This window comes from Haplochromis burtoni, unplaced genomic scaffold (genome assembly GCF_018398535.1).
Source record: "Haplochromis burtoni strain Fernald_Lab_line unplaced genomic scaffold, NCSU_Asbu1 Contig_210, whole genome shotgun sequence".
In the NCBI taxonomy this organism is placed as follows: Eukaryota; Metazoa; Chordata; class Actinopteri; order Cichliformes; family Cichlidae; genus Haplochromis; species Haplochromis burtoni.
In genome coordinates, this window is record NW_024582571.1 from 949,368 (window position 1) to 960,878 (window position 11,511).

General features: G+C 45.5%; 1 protein-coding gene across 1 annotated transcript in view; it reads right to left on the reverse strand.

Annotated features, from left to right (window-relative positions):
• LOC102299724 (neuronal acetylcholine receptor subunit alpha-7) overlaps window positions 1–11,511 on the reverse strand; it is a gene marked incomplete at its 3' end in the record, with an annotated part of 62,264 nt that overhangs the window by 39,620 nt on the left and 11,133 nt on the right. The window contains 1 exon segment of the mRNA XM_014338124.1: window positions 5,640–5,684. Within this exon segment, the coding sequence (XP_014193610.1) occupies window positions 5,640–5,684 (45 nt within the window).

An 11,511-nucleotide genomic window follows, 5' to 3' on the forward strand; every position in this document is an offset into this window, starting at 1 on the left:
TTTTCCTGCCATATTACCATAAAAGGCTCCAGTATGATGATGCTAACATTAACACGTGTTGGTTTCCATGCTGAAGAACGGAGCAGCTTTGCAATATTATTTTAGGTCAACATTTCTGTTTTTCAGATCAGCTGAGCTAACGTGTCCACTCCTGCAGGTTTAAATAATATTTATGTTGTTGGCTAATGTGTCCTGTTTTTGGGTCTTTCTTAAAAAAAACTTGTATGTAAACATTTGATGACATGAACACTCCACCGATGCTTAAAGTAACCGGGAACAGATTTATTAAGTGACCGACGCGTTTCGGCATCTTTAAATAAAAAACAGGAAACAGAAAAAAAATCCACATGGACCAATCACATCTTCACAAATAAACCAGCTGACCAGTTGAGGTGGTGACAGTTAATTGGTTGAGCCACAGCCCAAATAGATTCTGGACTGAACCATTGCAGATTAAAAGGGGGAGAAAATAAATAAATCAATAAAATAAAAGCATGTCTTAACATAATACGTACTCAAAATTACACAGAAAAATGCAAATTAGTTCAAATAAAAATAAACACGGTTTTCCACAAATTCACTGTATTTCTGTGAAACCTGCATAAATGATGGGCCAACAGTAAAATCACACAGATGTGATTCTTCTGTGTGATCAGCAGCAGCTGGCTCCTGTTTGCCTGACCTCCAAATCTCAGCTGGTGAAATCCAGATTACACTGATGGATCTTATGTAACAGCCATTGTTAGCTCCGGGTGTTTGAGAGAGGACGGAGCGCCGCCAAGAATCGCCTCATTTGCATACTTGGCTCCCCGGCAGGCTCGGCCCTCGTTACGTCTCCGAGCTTCTCCGAGTTCTGTGGTCCGTGCTGACGGTTTGAGGCTGTGGTGACTGAAGGTCGCACACATCCCTCTTCATCTTGTTTACTTCCTGTCACTGAGTTGAAATGTTTTTCCCGGAGGACTCCACTGAGAGCTGAACTGTTGCAGAGATATTTCCCCTCAAAAAGCCTCTGACTTTTGTAAAAAATGCAGGGCGCATCTGATGTTTGACAAAAACGTGACGCTGTGCATATAATAACTTTTAAGTTATGACACAAGAAACATAAAAGTGTGACTCCATTACCATTAATGTCCTTTCATCATCGCGTCTGTCAAAGACATGTCATCACTTACTTTGTAAGCATCACGTCAGAGTAAAGCAGCCTCACTGGTTGGACGCACTGATGGCGCGTAAACGCCCACAGGCTCAGTTACTGCTGCATCACTGCAGATTTGTTCATCTGACAGATCAATAAAAGTGTGTCACTAACAGTTAGACTTCACCAAATACACCTTTCCAACCGTGTCATGGTGTAAAACGGGCTCTCTTCTCACTCTGTAATTACTCAGCATTATCAGGGATCACAGCTGGATTATTACATTCACACCAACAACAAAGCTGCGGATCTCAGCTCTTTTATCCGGTGTTAAGTGATGCCGAGAGTTTGGATAATGGGGTTTGGTATTGTGTCACCCTGAGTGTTAAAAACAAGGCTGAGAATTCTTGTTCTTTGAATGTGGTCGTGCTCCCCTCGTTTTGCTTTTGTTATGACAGTAGTTTACATCATTACATCATAGCACAGCGCAAACAGCTCGTTTGCTCCCGTCTGATGTGGTGTTAAAGTGATATTTAGTTTCACCAGTAGGTGGCAGCGGCACAAAGAAACGCAGGCCAGCTGTTGTAATGGAAGCCATCATTAACCCAGAGCTGCTGTTTTACTGTTTCAGGTGAGAGCAGTAGATACATTCATGTAAAGTTGATACTTATTTAGTTATAAGTAAATAATGTGACCAAATAATGCAGGAGGCTAGCTAAACGACGTTAGCCTCCCGCATTAGACTTTGTAAAACTGCTCCATCACAAATTAGAAACAACTAGCTGGTTTCAGTTAAAGTTATAAGAAATGTTTTGGTAAACCAGCCAGTACATCTTGTGCTGTGTATCGTTTACTGATTTATTCTCCATCACTTACTCTGATTACACAAGATCCCTTACAAAGGTAACACAGGCCAGCTGTTGTAATGGAAGCCATCAGTAACGCAGAGCTGCTGCTTTGCTTGTGAACACCTGAATGTGCACCTGGATGAACCGTCCCTCAGTGCACCGTGCTGCTCGACTGTAACTGTCAGCAAAGCTGGAGAAACTGGGTCAAAGCGTCACAGACGCACGAGCGTGTAAAGCAGCAAAGCTTAAAGGTGGTTTTCAGCGTGTTTTTGAGACGTACGGAGCAAACAGAGAAGCCTAAATATTTTATTTTTTACTAATTAAATATTAAGATTAATCCAATTAATTTTCCAGTTTGAGAGATTTGGTGATTTAGATCAGAGCGCTTTCATCCAAAGGCCTTCAGTTTTCATTTCACATATTCAATTCTTGCGACTGTTGAAATATTAAAAGAGTTGGGATGACGTTTTACTTCTTAGCTTTCAGGAGGAATATGTTGACTCCGTGAGGTTTGCTGAAATACGTAATAAAACACAACATTAACTCCTCGCTCCGCTAGCATTAGCATGGAAACCACTGAGACTACAACATGTGAGAAACTTCAGAACACGCCGAGGAAGCCGGTTTGATTCTGAGAGCTCACAGGTAATTTCAATGAGCAGGGAGGATGTTCAAAGCCTCCCAAGCTTCACAAGTCAGAGCCGGATAAGACCAACAGAAACCTGCACAGTACAAAGGGAGAGGCCGACTGATCCACGAGATAAGGTTCAGAAAGAAAGAGAGAAATGCAGCAGCTCAGAGACAAGGCACCGCTTTTATTCTGGAAGATTTCAGGGAGACTCTGGAGCTCTGAAAGAGCCGCTGATTATTATAAGGCCTCTCCAAACACTTTAATTATTTGTTTCAACACGACTAAACGTGTAAAAGCTGCTGAAGAGCTGAAGATGATCCTGTCGTCACCACAGGCAGCAGTAAAATCGTGAGGTAAATACAATATTTTAGATATTTTATTTTAATGGTTTAACTTCGAGCTGCTGTTATTTTATTACAAGAAGAAGAAGAATTTCATGTTTATTACACTCGCTGGCCACTTCATTAGGTCCACACGCTTATTAACACGAGTATCTAATCAACCAATCACAGGGCAGCATGTGAATGCACACTTATGATAACAACTTTTACTTTTTTTGCCCTGAATATTGAATCAACTCTAAACATTTTTTCAGTCATTTTGATGCAGTGATGTCATGACAGTCATCAGAGTCTGGACTAAATACCTGCACGTTACATTGTTGCATTCATCGTGGAAACTAACTGATGACATGTGGCTGTGTGTGTCATTAATCCCAGAGGACGTTCAGACCCAAACGCAGGACAGAGGCGTGGAAGTCAACGCGATCATTAACGCTGATCACCCAGGAAATAACAAAATACCAGCGTCCCAGTTTCCAGCGACAGAGATGGCGGCCAGCGGGGAAAACCGTGCGTGATCGAGTACGGCTGTCTCCACTGTTGTTCGCCGGGAGCAACCGTGTTGAGGGTCGGCATGGCTATTAGCCAGGCCAGCTTCCCAAGCGATGGTTCTAGCCAGAATCTGTCTGTTATCAGGGCGATGACACGAGGGAAGAGGTGATGGCAGCGAGCGAGGGACCGATTGCGGAGTGCAAGGTGGAGGGACGAGACGGGAGGCTTCTCCTCGTCCTCCTGGGACTAAGCTGATCCCCGCTCTGGAAGAGGAATTCATCTCCTGTCTTTAACCGCTTCGTTGTAGGTCGTAGGACAATCGTGGGACTGTGTGGGATTTTAGTGCATCGATTTTATTCATTATTATTTGGTTTGTTTCATTCCTGCTTTCCCCTTCGAGGAATAAAGTCTTTCTGATTAGACCTGTAACATCTCTGTGCCCCGGGTTTGTGACTCTTTAGTGTCTACATTTGCACCTCTGACTTTGACCTTGAGGTCACTGATATTCAAACTCTGTGCTCTACAGCGTCTGCTGCTCTCGACCCTCCAGCAGCCTTTCATGGCTGAGGGCTAAAAAGTATAAAAAAATACTGGAGCTGAAGATAAATCTCAAAACCAAAACTTTAACCTGAGGGCCAAAGACCATCACAGCTAAGGTGTTTAAGGCGGTAAATATCCTCACTGCTCATTTGCTTTGTTCGTTTTAAGTGGAGTAAGAGTTAAAGTACAGCGTCATTTTTCTGTGTTCACGCTCCTTTATGCTGCTCTGAGTCTGTGCGTCTGGGTACAAACAGCTTGTAAATGGGACGAATGCTCAACAAAATCATTGCAGAATAAACGTGAAAGCTCTTTCCGAGCCCCTGAAGGAAGAAATGTGATCCAGGAGGCCGTTTTTACTCTCACGGTGAGTCAAAGTTTCTCGTCTGCCAGGAGGAAACGAACAAAAGCTGCAGGAACACTGACATTAAAAAGCCTCCCAGCTCCCGCTGCAGAAATGTTTCTCCTCGCTTAAAGACATTCTTCCCCTTCACAATAAAACCCTGAACAATGACTCCAGCAGCAGCAGAGGAGGAGGAAGAGGAGCTGAAGCCAAATTAAATTAAGCCAAAACAGTCATTGGTCCTGGGAGAGCCTCTGGGGAGGAACCAACCTTTCCATCCGAGAGGAGCAGATTAGGCCGGATTAGTGCAGCGCCACCGTACAAACGCACTTTCCACAGGCCCTGATATGAAACCTAATTAAATTTGGACAGCTGTGTGAAATGGGCTTAAGGAGCTCTCTTAATGGATTCCTGCGCTCGCCATTAGCTTTGACATTCACACCAGAGTCAGCCCTGCCCGAGGAAAACAAAGAAAACTGGCTTTCCTCCGAGCGAGACCGGCTCAAAGCGAACGGAGAAGATGTAAAGCGTCAAAGAGCAGGAGGTGGCGAGGCTCACTCAGCATTCGTGGAGACAGAGAGGCGGCGCTGGCGCTGCTCTTTGGAGTTTTTCTCCATCACAGCAAACTCACTGTATCTGGGTCAAGTGGCAGAGCTGGAGTTCATCCTCTGTGGAAGGATGGGGCGGCGTGGCTGCAGGCTTTTACTCATCGTCAGTGTTTGCTCGCTTTATTTTGCCAACAGTCAGTTTGCTCGCCATCCCGACTGCCACCGAGACTCCCGCCTGCGACGGCTGGCGGACACCCTGCTTTAACTCTCTGCAGGTGACGGCAGGGGGAGGCTGGGTGGAGGGCTAGCTCATATCTTGAACTAATCCTCCGGCAGTGAGTTATGGATCATTACACTAAACTCCCCCCAAAAAGGGACGTCCATTTCTAAATGTCAAAGCTGGCACAAACATACCCTCAAGATAAAGTTTGACATGTTGGCAAATACACGGATTCTCACTGAGGCGTAGAACGCGCTCAGCCTCGGCTGTAAAAACATATAAAAAAGACAGAAAAGAGGAAAAAGACTCGAAACTACGTCTCCTGGAAACCGCTGATGTTTCCAGCGTGCCTGACAGGTAAAGGCGGCTCACCTGAGCACCACAAGCACGAGCTCAGAACAACATTAACAGATGTAATATTCATGTGCATCTTTATACAGTCAGTGGGTTGAAGGTGTGAAAACGAATGTTTTACAGTTGGTGTAAGAACCGTCTGGACCCTTTTCTACGATCATCTTAATCTTTTACCAGAAAGAAAACTCACCAGCTGTAGCCAGATGTTGGTGGTCAGCACCTGGTTCTTCTCGTCCTGAAACAGAAACAGAAGAAAGGCGATCAACGCCTCGGTTACAATGAACGGTCCATCTGAGAGGTTAGGCTTGCTTTTCTACAGGTACAGTTGCAGAAACCAGGATAGAGCGCGCATCATGGTGTGAAGAGGACAAACCAACAAAATGACTCTGAAGATGTTGAAGGAAATCTTATCTGCTCATGATGTCATTCTTTGGGCTTTGGGGTGGTGACCCCCACCTCACACTGGGGCAGTTAAGTGAGCCTGTGAAGTGGGGTGAAGCTTGTGAAGTGGACCCACCCTGGACCAGCGTTTAGGTGTCTCAGCGTCCTGTTCACAGGTGAGAGGAACTGGCAGCAGGTTTGATGCGGCGTCAGGTGTGATATAAACGCTGCACCGCTCCGCTGTGCTGGTGAGAAGTTAATGAGAAGCTGTCGATTTACCACCTGTGCCACGAGCTCTGAGTAGTGACAGAAAGTTTAATGGACGCAGGTGGTGGAAATAAGCTTCTTTGACGCGACGCCTCTCCCTTAGACACAAGGTGATGCTTCATTACGGAGCGACTCGGAGTAAAGCTGCTGCTTTGTTGACGTGGTTCAGGTGTGTGACTAGGACGAGACGAACATCTGGGCCTCTCTGCCTGGAACAACGCCCCACAAAAATGTGCCTTTTAAAGTTAGGATTTAATTTTACAATAAAACCAATTCTGCTCTTTGCTCTGTTGCACTTTGAATACGTTCCTTTCCCCGACTCCTGTGAGAGAAGCTTCACAGCTCAGTTTCATCAGCAGAGATGCCCGACGGCAAACACGTTACAGACATTTGTCTGGATCCAAAGAAAGACACCCTCACAGTGTAGACTGCAACGTGGCCACTCACTGAGACGTTATTCAGACGAGTCGTAACAGGTTTCTGCCCATCAAGCTGACGTTCTTATGCAGCAGCTGCAGCAATGCTGTCTTCTAACAGATAATAGTCACATGTTAGTCACATAAATGCGGTCAAGCCGCAGGTTTACATGCCGGAGACGTTGGTTTGTGTCCTGCTGGTGCTTTTATGTGTCCCGTCCCCCTCCTCCACACGGATGTGTTTTCACTCACTGGTTATTAGTAGATGCTAGCAGCACTCTGAAGCAGGGAAATGTTGGTGCTGGACTAACAGCGGTGGCCACAGAGCTGTTTCCTCAGTGCTCTGAACCAGAACACCTCTGCATAAAGAAGCCGGCTGCAGAGAGGCATAACTAACAAGTTCACAACAACTTTGCAGACGCACATGAGGATCCTGCTGCTGGCGACTCAGACTCAGCTGAGTAGGATGAATCTCTGCTTCAGTGGGGGGGTTATGACATTTTCACAAAAAATACGCAAAAAACAAACTCTGGGTCTGAGCGGCGCGAGAGGCTCGGTGGTGAATCTGGAGTCACGTGCGCTTCAATTTCCCAAACAGTTCATAAACTTTGCTGTTCATAAAAACTGGAGGGACATGAAATGAAGACTGAACACATGAACTCATATGTATTGGTGATTCCTACAGTCTCAGGTGAGTTCAGCTGCTCTGAGCTGCTGATGTTAGGAAGCAGGTGTTGATCGCTGATCATCTCTAACTCGGGTTCATAAGGGCTTTGATGGATTGTGCGGTCATCTTGGCCAAAGATGCTTTTGGGTTAAAGGAGCTTCTGTTGTTTGCATATGACTGAACACTCCTCTGCAGTCACGGTTAAAAGACAGTCTATTCTCCAGCGTTTCCTTCGTCCCTGTAAATTAATCTTAAACATGTGGAGCGCCGGCAGAGGGGAGGATGAATGCGAATAATGTCACTTTGATGAATGTCCAGCCTGTTAATACATTCTCAGGCAGCCGAGCGTACTGAAAGAATTAAAAGATGAGGATGTAAGCAAGTGGCCGGCACGTTGGAGGAGGGAGACTCCACAGAGGAAAGAATATTAAAAGTTTAAGGACTGACCTCCAGTTACTAACGAGTATTATCTGTATGCTAAGCTGACTGCAGCCACATGAAAAACAAAGAGTATGCTTGAACAAATAAACCTCTTTGAAAGAACGCCTACATTTAAAGGTCAGACAAGTTCTTTCTTGCACCAGGAAACCATATATTAGAGCAGGAAATTCACCTGGAGAGCAGATTGTTTGATATGAAAAGAAGCCAAAACTTCCTCCCAGGATCTGCAGGACGCCTGCAGTGGTTACACAATCGCTCTCACTATGCTCCTGCTGAAAAGCCTGCAGCAATGAGCCAAGAAAACTAGAAAACTTATGTAATTTATAGCTAAACGTAGAAGTTATCTGCCATTAAACTATGAAATGATAACGTTTATAACTGGTTGATAACTGATTTCTAAGAAAACTGCTTGTTCAGTTATTGCTAAGCTAGTTGTTTGGTTTGGATCAGGAAAAGCTCGTGTTTGGTTACAGTTACAGTTGTAAATGTAATCGCAGGTATTTGTCCGTGCAGATTGCAGTCAAACGTATCCTGTTTGCTTACTCCAGCTGTATAATCCTCGCTACGATGGCAGTCATAGAACAAACCTCTGTTTACCTCGACTCCATTTACTCTGGATGAGGCTGTAAAGTGCCCGTGGCGTCGTCGCTTTCCTTTGGGTTTTCATTTCTTTGATGCTGAGAACAGTTTCTCTGACGATAAAGCACAGGAACACGGTAGCTTCCATAAACTGCAAACCCACTCGTATGTCTTTTTAATAGGTTAATTATACGTTTTTAAAATCCATCAATCTGTGCTGATGTCACCTGGACCCACAACACCATCGCCCTGGTAACGAAGGCCCAGCAGCTGCTGCACTTCCTCCGTCTCCTGAGGAAGAGTAACATCCACAGCTCCTCAGTGGAGAGCGTGCTCTCCTCCTGCCTGGAGTTTGTACTCAGGGGCCACGACCGAGAGCAGGAAGGCTGCACAGAGGGTCATTAACACCACCCAAAACACTGACTTTGCCCCCCCCCGGAGGCTCCGGGTGGGGCACATAGGACACTCACACAGACTCTGTCCAGTCCTTTTGCACTTCTTTCAAGCACTTTGAAACTGTTCTCTAATGTGCACCTCTCTCTTATGTTTGTCTATATATCCTGTTTTCCTGCTGTCTACTCTTTATATTTAATTCCAGCCCAGTGGGTGTGGTCACCCACCATTTCATTCTACATGTACAATGAAAATAAAGTGCTATTCTATAAAAGAAAACCAGGTACTCTCATACAGTAAGGAGAAAAGCCACAGTGGCAGCAGCCTGACGGAGAAACCAGGGTTGCCCTTTTCTCAGCCTCAATCTCACCTGTGACTCACAGACCAGACCGACCAGTCAGCCAGAAGGAAAACCCACCAGTGTGGATATAAAACTCGGGAGCAATGGGGCAAAACGGCAGCAGCTGTGAAATGGTGCTCAGCTGATGAGATGATACGAGCTGATGAAGCCCAAAAATCACAGTGGAGGGGGGTGGGGAGGGGTGGGGGGGATGAGAGACGATCACGAGCCGAAGACGTACATAGTATTATATATATTATACAGCTAAATAATAAACTTAACCATCAGGTCATCAGAAAACAGTCCATCCTGTAATCCTGGACAGTAAAGTAAGTACTGAGGCTGGCTGCTTTAGCTCCTCCCACTCCTCTGATAGGCTGCCCCTCACATATAAAATATTTAAACAGCAGGTAGGATGGCACTTTATCCCATCGCCCAGAACCAAGAGTTGAAAAGACTGAATGAAAACGAGTTTTTATAGAGATTGCTGCTCTTACTGTGTGTGAATGTTGATGTCAGGAAGATGGAGGCAGGTGGAGGTCCTGCTGGTATCCAACAAAAAGATTCAGCAGAGTACAGACGATAAATGAACAACCCGATATCCAACCCTGCAGCATCTTAAATCTGTAAAAAGGCTGCAGGAGATCAAAAGCTGCTCCTGTGCTCAGCTGAATCTGATACTGTGTCGTTATCTCGTATTAATAAGTGGTGATGAATGAGCGCTGAGACAGGATCCTAATGTTACGAACGAAACCGCGTTTCCCAGAGGAAAGATGAAGTCTTTTAAAAATGGATGCAGACTGATCAGGCGAGCTCAGATGGGCTGAGACGGAGGAAAGTGTCTGATGAATGGTACCACGAAGAAATAAATGATGTTAGGAGTGGATGAGGACTGGAGTCGAGGAGAAACCAGCAGATAAAGCAACAGATGAACACAGAGATACTTTAGTGGGTGATTAAAGGAAAATGGTGTTTTGCCCCAAATAGCAAAATTGGTATGGCCTGGATCTGGCCCACACAATGTGCTTACACATGGCCCACATACCGCAAAGAATGACGGCCCTTTGGTGGCCCAGATCTGGTTTACCAGAGGTGACCCACACATGGGTCAGCACAAGGCCAGTTGCAGACACACTGCTGGCCCTGTGTTGGCCCAGAACAGTTTCAGCTCTGGCCCCAGATGTCAGCTTGATATGTACCTTAATCAAGCCATGTAATAACAACATGCGCCGGGACATAATAGTGCAGAAGTAACATGACGAAACTCTGTTCAGACACTGATTCTTATACAGCACTTTTCTTCTCTCCCGGTTACAACATGCCACATTCACACACTTTCTCTAAGCTGAGTGCTCTAACTACATTCATACACATTCTCACTCTTGACATGCAGACTGGAGCAGTCAGGGATCGAACCACTAACCTGCCGATCAGCAGGTGACCTGCTCTACCTCCTGAGCTACAGCCACCCAGTGGTAACAATGAGTAAACTAGGTTTTGGATAAAGTGTACATTTACAAACCTGCAAACCTGCATTTGAAACGTTGGTTACCACAGCAGTATAGTATTGCAACATGGCATTTGGGTCTACTAACTGAAATAGGAAAATAAGAACATAAACAGTGCCATCATTGCCAGACCTGGCCCACATCTGGTTGACATAGACTCTGCCATGACACCAGTCAGCCAGCAGTGCCGGCTTGACACCAGATCTGGGCCAGACCAGCTTGCTATGTGGGGCAGTGAATGTTGAGCTGTCTACGTGATGAGACTGCTGGGTCCATATTTCGGTTACATCCTGGTGCTACGGGGAGATCAAGAACCCCAAAACAAGTTCAAACTTAGGATTTTGGATGTTTTCCTGTTAAACTTGAGTCAAACCCTCAAGCCTGTAACTTTCTATCAAACACGTCGCCAAGGGAAACGGCACCTTTCACCTTCGGGGTGGAAAAGCACCGTGCTGGGATGGTTGCTGCCGGGATGGTTGCTGCCGGCGATGCAGCGGCGCGCAGACAGAAGTGATGCTGGAAAATCCTCCTTACAAAACCAAAGCAGATATTTGAAACGACAGATTCGCTTCAGATGAAGCTGCAGAAGTGAGAAATCATGACATCAGGTAATTAAACGCTCGGCTTCCTGCCAACTTCACGCTGAGTCATTTATATTGATTAAGAACCTCATCAAGCCCACGCAAAAATACGTTTCCCTCGCCGTGTGCTGTGGAACGCCTTCGTCACCCCTTTAGCTAATTAGCGTGTTCCTGCTAACGGCGAGCTGTTTGTGAACTCTTGCTACTTCTGAACGTTTACGTGCTGTTAGACTCAGATTTAAACAGTATTTCCTACATTTGTTCCTTATTCTGATCCACATCACTTGTTACCATGGCAACAGCTATTCTTCCTGAAGTAAAGAAAATAGAAAACATTAAAGAAGCAATACATCAAAATGAAAACAAGTGGCTCCTTCAACAACAACAACAATCGTTAAAGATGATAAAAAACTAAAATATTACGACTGGTTCGATTCCTGAAACGAGCCGGCTGCTTTCTCCCTCCTCACCCGACCTCCCCCCCACTCT